At 34.5% G+C, this 14,868-nt stretch overlaps 1 protein-coding gene across 2 annotated transcripts in view; it reads right to left on the minus strand.

Annotated features, from left to right (window-relative positions):
* Window positions 1–13,324, minus strand: part of LOC138703300 (uncharacterized) — a 122,782-nt gene extending 109,458 nt beyond the window's left edge. Inside the window, exon 1 of one of the 2 annotated variants that reach the window (XM_069831076.1) lies at window positions 13,266–13,324. In XM_069831076.1, the coding sequence (XP_069687177.1) occupies window positions 13,266–13,310 (45 nt within the window). In that variant the 5' untranslated portion in view covers window positions 13,311–13,324. Of the gene's footprint in view, window positions 1–11,297; window positions 11,528–13,265 lie in introns of those variants that run through there. The other variant, XM_069831075.1, reaches the window with a different exon arrangement.
* Between the last annotated feature and the right edge of the window lie 1,544 nt (window positions 13,325–14,868).

Below are 14,868 nucleotides of genomic sequence, written 5' to 3' on the forward strand. Positions count from 1 at the left end.
ACTGCCTAGGTCTATTTTAAATAAATCTCAACCTGATAAATTATTGCATTGTATTTTCAATTGTGTCAGTCTGTAAATCTGCCTCTTCAAAGTATTTGAATCATTCCTTGCTTAACAAGTCAACAGGATCAACAGTGCAATAATGTCCTGGTGGAATGCAGGAATAATCATGTGGTTATTGTCCATACTCGCCACATTCTACGTTTCTCTTGTAACATTTGCCAAAGTAAAGAAAATTAAGAATAGTAAAAGAAAATCCTAATCTGGAAATATTCCCAAAAACCCTCGGGGACTATTCACAAATAAATTTCTTCTCGCGGGAATATTCCCAGCATTACAAATGACCGCTTTTCTCAAGTTATTTTCTTTTTTATGTATAGCGTAACGATTCTTAACAGTTTCAGGCAGGCTAAGTACTTTCATCCATTTGCAGGTAGTTGCGCCAATCTTTTGAAAAGCATTTAAGTTCTTTTATAATTGGTTATTTTACTACGCTTTATCAACTGCTGTGATTATCTAGCGAGTGTATATGAGATTAAGATGATAATGTCAGCGAATTAAGTCCAGGGTCCAGCGTACAAAGTTGCTCTTAATGGGTTGAGGGAAAACCTGGGAAAAAGCTCACCCAGGTAACTTGTCCTAACCAGGATTTTAACCCGGACTCGTTTGTTTTACGGTCAGGCATGCTAACTTTTAAATTCTTGAAGCAAGTCGAAATATGTGAAATGATTTCTTCTTTCTAACCCCTTCTTTGTCCATAACTTCTTTTTTGCAATATACATGCGATAGCCGCATATGCAAACAGTTCATCATGTTCCAACAATTGAACAGAACTGCACTCCTTTCGGTAATAGGCTGAGAAACTGTGGTATATACAACCTGCCGGTTTATCTGCGCGTGTGTGGGGAAAGCGAGAGGACAAAATGTTAGAGTTTCGCCTGTCAGGTCGATCGAAAGATCAAACTCTGTGTTTATGGGGGCCTAACAGACAAAGTTCCTGCCAGGACACAGTAGATACTAGTAACATAAACAAAATACACTCATTACGATCTGTAATTCAGCTGGTGCTCATCTATTCCTGCAAGTAAGTCACATATTGATATGATACATTTGTGTATTCTCCTATATATCTGTTATTCGTGCTCAATAACTTTTCCTCCCACAATATTCGTACAGTGGATGTGAACACAGCACTAGCTCTGCAACAATCAGAGCCAATTAATGTATTACCGTCATATGACAATAAAATAGTATTGGAAACGATTTTAAAATTGTATTATTTTATATGTTGATAGATATTTGATAGATATAATAATTATTAAAGAAATAGAAATCGAATATGCACGTAACAGTGCAGAATATGTAGATAATGTAGTATTTATATTTATTATTATTATTATTGTTATTATTATTACTATTATTATTATTATTATTATTATTATTATTATTATTATTATTATTATCCGCTAAACAACCACACTACAAAAGGAATGGAAAGTAATTCAGGAATTCTTTGAGGCCTTAAATTACAGGCACAGTATTACTTGTGTGTATTAAAATTGGTCGCTCTCATGCAACATTTTCTGTTTCGTACTGTAAAAAAATACATAATTTAAAAATCTGAAGTAACAATGTTGTATGGAAAAATTTCCTTCGGGCACTATTTAAAATAAATAGACTTTCGTTAATATTTGGAATATCATATTAATTTCAATTGAAATATTATTGTTTTCTATACGAATAAGTACTTGGCTCATAGATATTCAACAGGAACGAAAACTTTCAGAATAAATCCTTCTAAACAGACAGAAGAAAACATGAATTTGTTCTCTCATTAAAACTGCAAAATTGTATTAAAATTTACATTTATGAAGTCATTTTTACTTTTAAACACAGTAAAAATACAAAAGCAACTTTAAGCAATAAAGTAGGAAACGTAAAATTCGCACCATAATCATTGTTAGAGTACATTCAGATTACTTAAAAAGAAAATAGGCCTATATTAATATTAGGGAAGAGTCGGGTAGTATCGGACATCGGGTAATATCGGACAGTGAGTTTCTTTCATCTACCACCATGGTAGTACCTGAATGACATGGTTACGTTTCTCTATGCGACATCACAGAAACGTAACCATGCCAATCAGGTACTATCATCGTGTGGTAGATGAAAGAAACTCACTGTCCGATATTACCCGATGTCCGATACTACCCGACTCTCCCCTACTAACATTTTAAAATTATTTACAAACTTTTACAACAAAATAAAGATAGCGGGATAGATAAATGTGTGGAGAGATACATAGCACGATAGATAGGTGGATAGATAGAGGGAGACATAGACATAGAAATAGAGAGAGACACAGCCATAGAGACAGAGATAAACTTTGGCTGCGTTCAGCCGGGACAGCGCTAATTCAGCTATTCATTTTTGCTGAGTTACAGCAGCTGTGAGTGGCTGAACAACCAGATTCCAAAATGTCCGCTGTGTTTACAAATAAACACATCATTGTTCCGTCTACTCCGGAATATAAGATACCATTGGTTCATGCCTACCCCCTCTACTTTCGCTGGCTTGGAACAAATTTCAAGAGAAAAAAATGTTGCTACGAAAAATGGCGGCCGCTATTTCAGCGCTGTCTATCAGCAAGGCGTTCAATACGGTTGCTATTTCAGCGCTGTCGGTCAGCAAGGCATTCAATACGGTCGCTATTTCAGCGCTACCTCAGCGCTGTCCCGGTTGAACGCAGCCATAGACACAGATAGAGATAGAGGAAAACATAGAGACAGATGTAAAGGAAGATAGAGATAGACGTAAAGACATATATAGAGAGATAGATATACAGTCAGATAGAAACAGGTATAGATACACGTATACATATAGAGATAAACATAGTGATAGATAGAGATTGAAATAGATATAGAGACAGAGATACATAAAAACATACATAGAGATATAAATTTATTTATTTTATTGGGTTATTTTACGACGCTGTATCAACATCTCAGGTTATTTAGCGTCGGAATGAAATGAAGGTGATAATGCCGGTGAAATGAGTCCGGGGTCCAGCACCGAAAGTTACCCAGCATTTGCTCATATTGGGTTGAGGGAAAACCCCGGAAAAAACCTCAACCAGGTAACTTGCCCCGACCGGGATTCAAACCTGGGCCACCTGGTTCCGCGGCCAGGCGCGCTGACCGTTACTCCACAGGTGTAGGCTAGAGAGATAGACATATAGACAGAAAGATATATATATATATATATATGTATATATATATATATATATATATATATATATATATATATATACAGACAGATAGAAACAGACATAGGCCTAGATACACATAGATATAGAGATAAATATAGTGACACACAGAGATAGAGATAGAAATACATATAGAGACATATAGACAGGTTAAGAAAGTTGACTTATCAGTGTTAGACTTTTTTGTGTTTCCTCATTAAAAAAAAAATATTATTTACTCAACACCAACAACGAATTTACAAGACTTACAAAATCGAATCACAGCAGCAATAGCTATTTCAATCCCTCAGAAATTACATAACATTATGCGGAAGGTAATCGAAAGAGCCAGGATATGGCAAGATGATGTTGTGGGTTATTATTGAGGATTAGTGTGTTGAAATTTTTCTTCTGTGTAAAGAACTCAAGTTTCAATGAATTATTCAAAACCTTCTTACTTAGAATTTACTATTAGACTACTATTTAAAAAAAAATGACAATTCAAATCTCATTTGTGACACATCATTGAAGCCAGAATCTACGTCATGTGAAAGAATATAGAGAGTGTTCCTTTTGAAATAAAGTTTAACCGGAAATGGTATTTAAATAATACTTGTAAATGTTTGTGTATTTTATATCGCATAAACACTCCCCCCCACCCCAAGTTTCACGTAAATCGTAGCACAATAGCTAGAAAGATAATGACAGACGGACAGATAGAAAGATGAACTGAAAGGTAGACGATAGACAAAGCAGGAAGAGAGACAATAGGTGGACACAAAGGCAGGAAGATACATTATAGAAGGACGGGATGACAGCCAGGCCAGATCGTAACATAGTCTCCTGAGTTCTGAAAGTATTGTATACCATACTATACTTCATACATGATTATGATATAAGATGTATGTGAGACACCCGAAGTATAGTATAATATACCTGCATTTGTGACTTAACTGTAACCTGCAGAATTTTTTCAGCATCTTTCCTCATGTCAGTGACTTGTTTTTGAAGTGTAAAATTACGAGTAGCCTATCTATTGATCTTCTTCTTATTGGGTTATTTTACGACGCTGTATCAACATCTAGGTTATTTAGCGTCTGAATGATATGAAGGTGATAATGCCGGTGAAATGAGTCCGGGGTCCAACACCGAAAGTTACCCAGCATTTGCTCGTATTGGGTTGAGGGAAAACCCCGGAAAAAACCTCAACTAGGTAACTTGCCCCGACCGGGATTCGAACCCGAGCCACCTGGTTTCGCGGCCAGACGCGCTGACTGTTACTCCACAGGTGTGGACTCCTATCTATTGAACTTTAAGAATAAAACAACAAATGTCTCAGGACTCAGGAGGATTAGAAGTAGGCACGAAGGTAGCCTATGTACCTACGCAGATAGGTAGATAGAAAGACAGGTTGATAGTTAGACAGGCATTTGGGAAGGTACAGGTAGCCTGTCAGAATAACTGACAGTTGGATGGATGGATGGATGACGAGGCAGGTAGGTGAATAGATACAGAAACAAACAGATACTATGGAAACTAAACATACAGTGACAAGTGTGTGCATTCGCTCTATTTCCGCCTCTAGGTAGCCACACATTTTTTGCAACGGATTACTGTCCAAACTTTACTAGTATAGGAGAGAGCTTATCGAGTTCGCAAGAAGTCTGCATATAGGAATGGATTTCTTTCCTATGTCATAAATTTTGAAAACATTACTCCCACTTTACCTCACTTTTCAAGACATACTTGCTAAACACTATTAAATTTAAGTCACACAGTCACACAGAATTGTGTGCACTCAAGTTGGATTTCTGGCGTCTTGTCAGCCCATTTGAGTTGTGTGGATAAAAAAGGGAAGAATTGTGACGATGTCGTGTGTAATTCCTGGGGAAGCTCAGTTGGTAGAGCATTCGTGCGCTAAACGAAGGGTCCCGGGATCGATGTCCGGCGCCAGAACAATTTTTCCCTTGAAATTATTCAAACCTACTTCACAAGGAGCTTCTACCTGAAAACCAGATTTGCATAATACTAAATTTCTCATTAAACCTTCGTCCATTGCTGTGTTGAATGCAGTCAGAGGAGATCTATTCGATGACTTGATGACTCCTGAAATAATGTGAATTAGAAGTACAGATACGGAAATAAAAAATGGACCGGGTCTTGATAGCAGTCCTCCTCTATGTAGGCAACAAGCGTCGCAAGACTGTCCATAAGTAGCATACATTTAGGCGCCTTTGTTTACTGCACATGCGCAATGCGTTGTATTGTAACAGTAAAATTAGGTGACCCAAATTTTGTTTCTGGATCTGTGCACAAATGACATTATTTTTGCAAATAGACCTATCTTAGTACATACGAAGATTACTTTCTATAGTAAGAATGTATTTATTACGTAAATGAATTTAGTTAGTTATATAATGAAGTTGTCAAGTTTCTTTCTTCCGTACAAATGATAAATGATATAAATAGTCCTACGAAGGTATTAGGTAAATTAATTAAACGAGTCTTTTATTTTAAACTATAAAAATTTCATCTGTCATGTAAGATAAAATTAATGTAATGGTAAAATATGTCCAAAAAATGTGCATTTTGCCACAAAGACAATTTGAACTGTAAGTTAAATGCAATCATTTGTTGCAGAAACAGAATTTGTATATCATAATTTATAAAAAATAAATTTTAGACTAAGAAATGAACATTTACGAATCTTGTGAAAATATTTAATTTAAACAATGAAATATATTAATACTTAAAACAATTTCTACGCTATTTATGGAAGTAAATATAAGACACATTAGTTAAGACGCTAATTCTTTTAGTAACAAGAGGAAACAAATCCTTTGGAAACATTAGAAAGTTAACTAAAAGTCATAAAACACTTTACATTCAGAAATTTTAATTAATAATAGTACTTACTTACTTACTTACAAATGGTTTTTAAGGAACTCAGAGGTTCATTGCCGCCCTCACATAAGCCCGCCATTGGTCCCTATCCTATGCAAGATTAATCTATCATCACATCCCACCTCCCTCAAATCCATTTTAATATTATCCTCCCATCTACGTCTCGGCCTCGCCAAAGGTCTTTTTCCTCCGGTCTCCCAACTAACACTCTATATGCATTTCTGGATTCGCACATACGTGCTACATGTCCTGCCCATCTCAAACGTCTAGATTTAATGTTCCCAATTATGTCAGGTGTTGAATACAAAGCGTGCAGTTCTGCGTTGTGTAACTTTCTCCATTCTCCTGTAACTTCATCCCTCTTAGCCCCAAATAATTTCCTAAGAACCTTATTCTCTAACAAATTTAATCTCTGTTCCTCTCTCAAAGTGAGACTCCAAGTTTGAAAACCATACAGAACAACCGGTAATATAACTGTTTTATAAATTCTAACTTTCAGATTTTTGACAGCAGACTAGATGACAAAAGCTTCTCAACAGAATAATAACAGGTATTTCGCACATATATTCTGTGTTTAATTTCTTCCCGAGTGTCATTTATATTTGAAGGGTTCAGAACCATAGTGGGCCAAGCGCCATTTACCAAAACCGTAGAAAACAAGGGTTAAAATGAAGTTATTACCATAATTCAGTAGAAACATACAGCAAGTAATAAAAAGTATACACCTTACAACTAAATGATATGTCAATCTTCATTCAATTATGGCATTCACTTAACTTTAACCCTTGCTTTCTCCGTTTTTAATAAATGGCGCTTGGCCTACTATGGCTCTGAACCCTTCATTTGTTACTGTTGCTCCAAGATATCTGAATTTCTCCACCTCTTCGAAGGATAATAATAATAATAATAATAATAATAATAATAATAATAATAATAATAATAATAATAATAGTGGCTTTTAAGTGGTGGAGAAAAGTAAGGTAGTTGTGTGAATTACCTCCTATACCTCCTATAATATATAAATGCCTCAGTAGATGGCGTCTCTTACTGTTTCTCTCAACCAAACTCCAATCACTTAGCACGATAGGCCTTATCCCTTTCCGCGGTAAGATATACAAACTCGAAAACATTGCAAGAGAAAGTTTAATAGAACTATGGATTGACCAAGGCGGATTAGTCATAATCAGGGAAAGGATTTATATGTAAATACATATTTACTTATAAAGCTAATATAATTTATATTTTGCATTATCTTTATGTTTCACAATGTGTAGGGTTGAAAAATCCTACTTTTATTTTCCATATTTTTCCATATTTTAGAGTTTAGTACATATTTTCGTTAATTTCCATATATTTTCCATATTTCATATAAAACAGTCCATATTATATTAGGTTTAACAATAAAACAAAACAAAATTCCATTAACTTTTAAAAATACATTTCAACAATAGAGATTTAAACACATGTTCAGTAATCCCTTTAACATCAGAGTTATTTGAAAATTAGCAGTCCTATCAACAATGGGAAAGTAAGTTACAAAACTGTATTAATTTAATTTAAAATTTTTAACAGACTTCAGTTGTGCAGCTCAACAGTTAAATGCCAGTCAGAGTACACATAGGTTCAGTTTTGTAAATCATACTATAAAGACGGTAAATATGCCAAAAGTACGTCATTCAGTCAATTTAAAATCAAAACTAACAAGTTACATTTCAGAATTTAAAGAAGATGGTTTATCAACTGACAATAAAATATTATTTTGTAATTTGTGTCAGTGTGCAGTATCATCTACACAAAAGTTCCTGGTGCAACAACACATTACAACTAGTAAACATCAGGCCAACAAACAACTAAATTCCAAGCAGAGACAATTGTTTTTAACACAACCAACAACATCGAATGTAAGATCTGAGTTTAACATCGACCTGTGCCGTTCTCTCATCTCTGCTGATATTCCTCTCTACAAACTAAAGAATAAGGTCTTCAGGGAATTCCTTGAAAAATATACTCAACATACAATCCCGGATGAGTCAACACTTAGGAAGACGTATGCTCCATCCATCTACGATGAGACAATACAGAAGATAAGAGATGAAATTAAAGATAGTTCAATTTGGGTTTCCATTGATGAGACTCCCGACAAAGAAGGTAGACTTGTTGGTAATGTAGTTATCGGTTTGTTAAGTGAACAATATTCTGAACGAATTCTTTTACATTGTGATGTTCTAGAAAAGTGCAATAACAAAACTATAGTTAAACTGTTCAACGAAGCAATGGGTATCCTGTGGCCAAAGGGTATTATGTACGATAATGTGTTATTTTTTATTAGCGATGCTGCCCCTTATATGGTCAAAGCTGGACAAGCATTATCTGTTGTATATCCTAAATTGACTCATTTTACTTGTGTGGCGCATGCATTTCATCGTGTGGCAGAAGTGGTCAGAGACAATTTCCCTAAAGTAGATTTGTTGATTTCATCAGTGAAAAAAGTATTTCTCAAAGCTCCCAGTAGAGTTAACGTGTTGAAAGAAATGTACCCTGAAATTCCATTGCCACCAAAGCCAATTTTAACTAGATGGGGTACATGGCTAGAAGCAGTTGAATATTATGCCGAACATATAGACTCTATTAACAATGTTCTCCTTGCATTGGACTCTGAAGATGCAGTCTCAATTGATACTGCGAAAACAGTTACCTGTGACATAAGTGTGAAGAATGACTTAGCTCACATTCAGCATACATTTTCATGCATCATAAAAACGCTCAAAAGTCTCCAAAATAGGCACCTTTCACTATCTGAAAGTTTTGAAATTATAAATAGTACTGTGGAACAACTGAATCGTGGTAGAGGTAAAGTTGCAGATGCAGTAAGAGCTAAGGTGGACACTGTACTTTCAAAAAACCCTGGATATGAAGAACTACAAAAGGTTGTTGCTGTGATGAGTGGTGAATCAACAGTGAAGATTAACTTGGACTTATCCCCAGCAGACATTGTGAAATTGAATTATGTACCAGTTACTTCTTGTGACGTCGAACGCTCTTTTAGTCAGTATAAATCTATCCTCAGAGACAATAGAAGAAGATTCACTTTTCAGCACTTGAAAGAAATGTTTGTAACCTATTGTTATGGTAACAGACAATAAAAATTGTGTTTTGTTGAAACTACATTGGAAGATAAGGTACGTCCATTATATTTTTTGTTTAGTTTGATTAAAATGTACCAATATTTAACGTACATAGTCATTTTTTTTATAATTTTAAGTCCATATTTAATTCCATATTTTGGTAAAAATCCATATTTAATTCCATATTTTGGTAAAAATAACTACATATATATTTACATATTTCATATATTTTTAGTCCATATAAATCCGTTCCCTGGTCATAATAGTATTAAAAGTTCAATTAGAGACAAATTGATAAACAAAAATAGTATTATCAATTTATTAATGGAATAATGTAATAAGTAAAACTTAATACGTGGTTATTGAATAGTTATACTGATAACTGAAGGCTCCAATAAAGTATTCTTGCTTGAAATTATATGTTTACCACTTCATGACAATTGATTTGAACAACATAAATTGTTTTCACTGATTATATTTAAAGCAAAAAAAAAAAAGAGAATTACTAACCTTGTCTCTTTGACTTCAAGCGTGCCCTGAGTATCTCGTTGATACTCTAGACTATACTACAGTCTTAAGAAGCTTCCCATGGAAATGGCGGCGGTAATTTTATTGTTTACAAAATAGTAGAATGCTTATAGGCGAAACAATAGTAGCCTAATTCGCGGAAATTTTCCTCAGACATAATTTTTCTCACCAAAAGTACCACATGAATTGTTCACTGACGTGAGAAAGCGACGCTGTAACTTTTTAATCAATGATATACCTGTTACAAAACCATATCTATTTATAAAAATATTATGGACAAAATTCAAGAAGATGTAGGTTTTCACCACTATTAATAGAGTTTTTAGAAGAATTTGATCATTTTGAGACGCACTTTACTGTGTAAAGAAAAGGAGTTAGTGTTTTGCAGTAGGCCTAAGTTATGGAAATACTCGCACTTTTCACTTGTGGTAAAAGTCTGTAAGTTTTATGAATATTTTACGAAATTATGCAATTTCACACATACACACACTTACATACATACATACATACATACATACACACATACATACATACATGCATAGTACATACATACGTACATACATACATACGTACATACATACGTAAATACATACATACGCACATACATACACACATACACACACATACATACATACATACATACATACATACATACATACATACATACATACATACATACATACATACATACATACATACATACATACATACATACATACATACATACAAATGAATCGATTTCTTTATGAAACAAAACTTGCACGAATGTGTAGATACTAGAATGTATCCAATTTGTAATTCCAGCTGTATGAAACTGAATTTTTTTCAATATTTACAAAATAATGTCAGAGCTGAGAAGGAATCCTTTTCTGTCTGTCTGTCTGTCTCTCTCTCTCTCTCTCTCTCTCTCTCTTGTACAGAAGAGGAACCCGAGACTTGCACTGTAGCCTGAGGCTTATTGTGCTTACCATTCCTATTCTGTGACTGATTGGGTAGCCGAACACCCCGCTCTTATACAAGTACAGCACTCCGCACCGTGAATTTAAACCGGGATATGGTATGGATGATGATGATAATGATGATGATGATGATGATGATGATGATATGTGAATTAATGATGGCGAAATGAGTCCGAGGTCCCAAGCGAAAAGTTACCCAGCAATTCTGCTTCAATTAGTTGAGGGAAAACCCCGCAAATACTCCAACCTGGTAACTTGTCCCAACCAGGATTTGAATCCAGGCTCGCTCTTTTAAAGGTCAGGCGCACTAACCGTTATTCCACAGCGGTGGACAGGTGTAATCCTTAGTAATTTATTTCGAAGAACATAAGAGAAATATAGACAAGCAAAATGGAAAGAATTGTTGTAAAGCTCATTTACTGTCACTCTTTAATACAATCACTACAAAGTCCTTAACAAAATAATAATTATGATTTGCGATCGCTTTGAAGTTCTACTCTGTTTGTCTACATGCCAGGCGCAGAAATTCTTCAGTACAGTATGAGAAGAAAACTCTTGGACGCGACATCCCATAGATGACCAAGGCCGTCCAGGCAACTGCTGGCCTCGCGTGCACATGCCTCAGTACAGGTGGACGAACATCCAAATTCTACGGAGGTATCGTGTGGTTAGTACGATGATCCCCTCAGCCGTTATAACTGGCTTACAGAACCGGCCTACCATACTAGCTCTCCAAATGCATCGCGCTGCTGGTTGGGCACCGGTCTCTGCACTATGAGAGAAAATGTCTTCCCTCATTAAGACCCGACCCAGTGCACATTCCGTTAACACGAGTTCTGGCACGATGCCTTAAATCACGACGCTATGGCGCGGTACTTCTAGTAAAAGAAGTAGGTCTAAATTAATGTTTGCAATACATCAGTAGCTACCGATATTATCACTCATAGTCCAATTCAAATATTATATCATTGTTTAGGACACATTCAATGATGCTGTATCAACTGTGAATATCCTAGAATAAAAATGAAGTAAAAATATGTTAACATGTAATTGAAATTCCTGACGATCAATTAATTATGGTAAGAAATAGCAGCAATAGTAGTAGTAGTAGTAGTAGTAGTAGTAGTAGTAGTAGTAGTAGTAGTAGTAGTAGTAGTAGTAGTAAAACTCATAATAATAATTATCACCATAATTAGAATAGTTGCTATCATAATCCAAAATATTAAACCTCAGAATATTTGTTTCAATTTTACTCAAAAACATTTTTAGAGACATTCTTTTTGGCTGCCAAATTCATTTCTAGTTTTTTTCCCATTTCAATATATGTAAATTCCAATTGCCTGTGTGTTTAATTAGTATTTTAAGGATTATTTAATTATACCTTCAACCATATAGGAAATATTCCAGATTGTACACAGTTTCACACTAACCTAAATTTAGAAAGATGAAACTGCTCAACAAGCCTAAGTAGTGCATATTATTATTATTATTATTATTATTATTATTATTATTATTATTAATTTTTGGTATAATAAATATTGTTAACATCTTGTGAATGAGTTCCACTGCAATGTAACCTACATAAATTTATTGGATATGTAGATGTGTGATTTTCATATTAGAGAGATTAAAATTACTATTATTTTTATTATTATTATTATTATTATTATTATTATTATTATTATTATTATTATTACTATTAATATCAACATTTTAATTATTATTAATATTAACATCCTATGAAAAATTTGCAATAAATATACAAAACATATTGGGTGTGGAGATGTGTGATTTTCAAATTAGATTTATACAGGCCTAAAGAGGTGATAGTTATTATAATTTTTGTTGTTATTATTATTATTATTATTATTATTATTATTATTATTATTATTATTATTATTATTATTAACATCCTATGAAAGAGTTGCAATAAATGTACAAAAATTTATTGGATGTGGAGTTGTGTCATTTTCATGATAGATTTAATATAATAAAGGCGACAAGGATTTTAACTGAAATTGGTTTAAGATCATTCTGTGTAATGAATTAAAAGTCAAGTTTACACAAATAATTACGCTTAAAACTAATTTCGTAATAGAAACTGGAAGAAATCGAAAATTAAGTATGTATTAAAATATTAATTAAAAATTGTCTATTCTTCAAGGCCAGTCTAAATTACAATATCTCAACGTTTCCTATTTCGCAGTTATTAACGCGCATTTAGGAACTCCGAAACACAATTTCATATTTCGCTACACTATTTTCATTCTGTAAAATCTGAATTAATACACAGTATGTTTAAATTAATTGATAATAAACTAATACAAATTAGGCAGATTTCAAAACACAGCAACAACACAGTATATATTTTAAGTGAGAATAATTGAAAGACTTGCCAAGTTCCTTCTTTAATTAGCGACGCTGTGTAAAACGTTATGCAGATTTTAATACCGTGCAATTACTGTTGTTGAGCCTCCCCGGCATTTCACCGAGCGGAGCGCCTACCTGCGGGTGTCGGGAGAGCTGCAAGTCTGCTTCCTCTCCAGTCATCCTGTTGACAGTTACTGTCCAGACACTCTTCCGCCCTTCCTTACGGGAACCGCGACGCATGGACAGCGACACAGATCCGCGAGCGGGAGTCTTACGAACTACATTGCAGACAGTTGAAGAGCAAACAATGCACGTACAAAATTATGTGGTGAAATTGGACTAAAGCGAGAACACTACAGGAAGATTGTGTTCGTTTTTCGTTATTTATTTTTTTATAAACTGAAGTGTTCTACTTGGAATCAAAGTTGTTTGGTAGTTCTGTTTTAAACTTCAGAAGTCATAACATCATTTTAAAGCTGATTACTAATATTCTAATACCAAATTGCTCTAATATAAAATTATGCATTAAAATCTAATGTTAATAAAATTATTTTAGTCACAACACCCAATGTTATTTTTGTTGGACCAGTATTAAATTAATGTAGTACAAAGTTTTAGGTCTGCACGTAGTATTAGTTACAATTATAAACACTACTTGCCTAATATTTAAGAAAAACCAGTTTACTTATATTTTTCTTCTAAGATTCTTTACTTGAAGCAAGTAAAGCGATCGGTTTGGAAGTAAATCCCGAAAAGACAAAGTATATGATTATGTCTCGTGACCAGAATATTGTACGAAATGGAAGTATAAAAATTGGAGATTTATCCTTCGAAGAGGTGGAAAAATTCAAATATCTTGGAGCAACAGTAACAAATATAAATGACACTCGGGAGGAAATTAAACGCAGAATAAATATGGGAAATGCCTGTTATTATTCGGTTGAGAAGCTCTTATCATCCAGTCTGCTGTCCAAAAATCTGAAAGTTAGAATTTATAAAACAGTTATAATACCGGTTCTTCTGTATGGTTGTGAAACTTGGACTCTCACTCTGAGAGAGGAACATAGGTTAAGGGTGTTTGAGAATAAGGTACTTAGGAAAATATTTGGGGCTAAGAGGGATGAAGTTACAGGAGAATGGAGAAAGTTACACAACGCAGAACTGCACGCATTGTATTCTTCACCTGACATAATTAGGAACATTAAATCCAGACGTTTGAGAAGGGCAGGGCATGTAGCACGTATGGGCGAATCCAGAAATGCATATAGCGTGTTAGTTGGGAGACCGGAGGGAAAAAGACCTTTAGGGAGGCCGAGACGTAGATGAGAGGATAATATTAAAATGGATTTGAGGGAGGTGGGATATGATGATAGAGACTGGATTAATCTTGCACAGGATAGGGACCGATGGCGGGCTTATGTGAGGGCGGCAATGAATCTTCGGGTTCCTTAAAAGCCATTTGTAAGTAAGTAAGTAAGTAAGATTCTTAATTTCACTGCATCTAGCTCTTCCATCATCGCCTTTCATATTTCGGCTCCGAAGTTACGTCGGCACTGTCTGAAGTTAGATTGAGCTGTAATTTAATGAGAGTATAACAAAGAGTTCACAATCAATTTTCCGCTCAGTTTGTTAGACTTACAATGAACAACATGACCATAAAGTGGACTTCCTTTGAACAGTTTGATTTTTTTTCTCACTTCCAGTCCAATAAGAATTACACATCTCTCTTAAATTCTTT

Source organism: Periplaneta americana, chromosome 7 (genome assembly GCF_040183065.1).
Source record: "Periplaneta americana isolate PAMFEO1 chromosome 7, P.americana_PAMFEO1_priV1, whole genome shotgun sequence".
NCBI lineage: Eukaryota > Metazoa > Arthropoda > Insecta > Blattodea > Blattidae > Periplaneta > Periplaneta americana.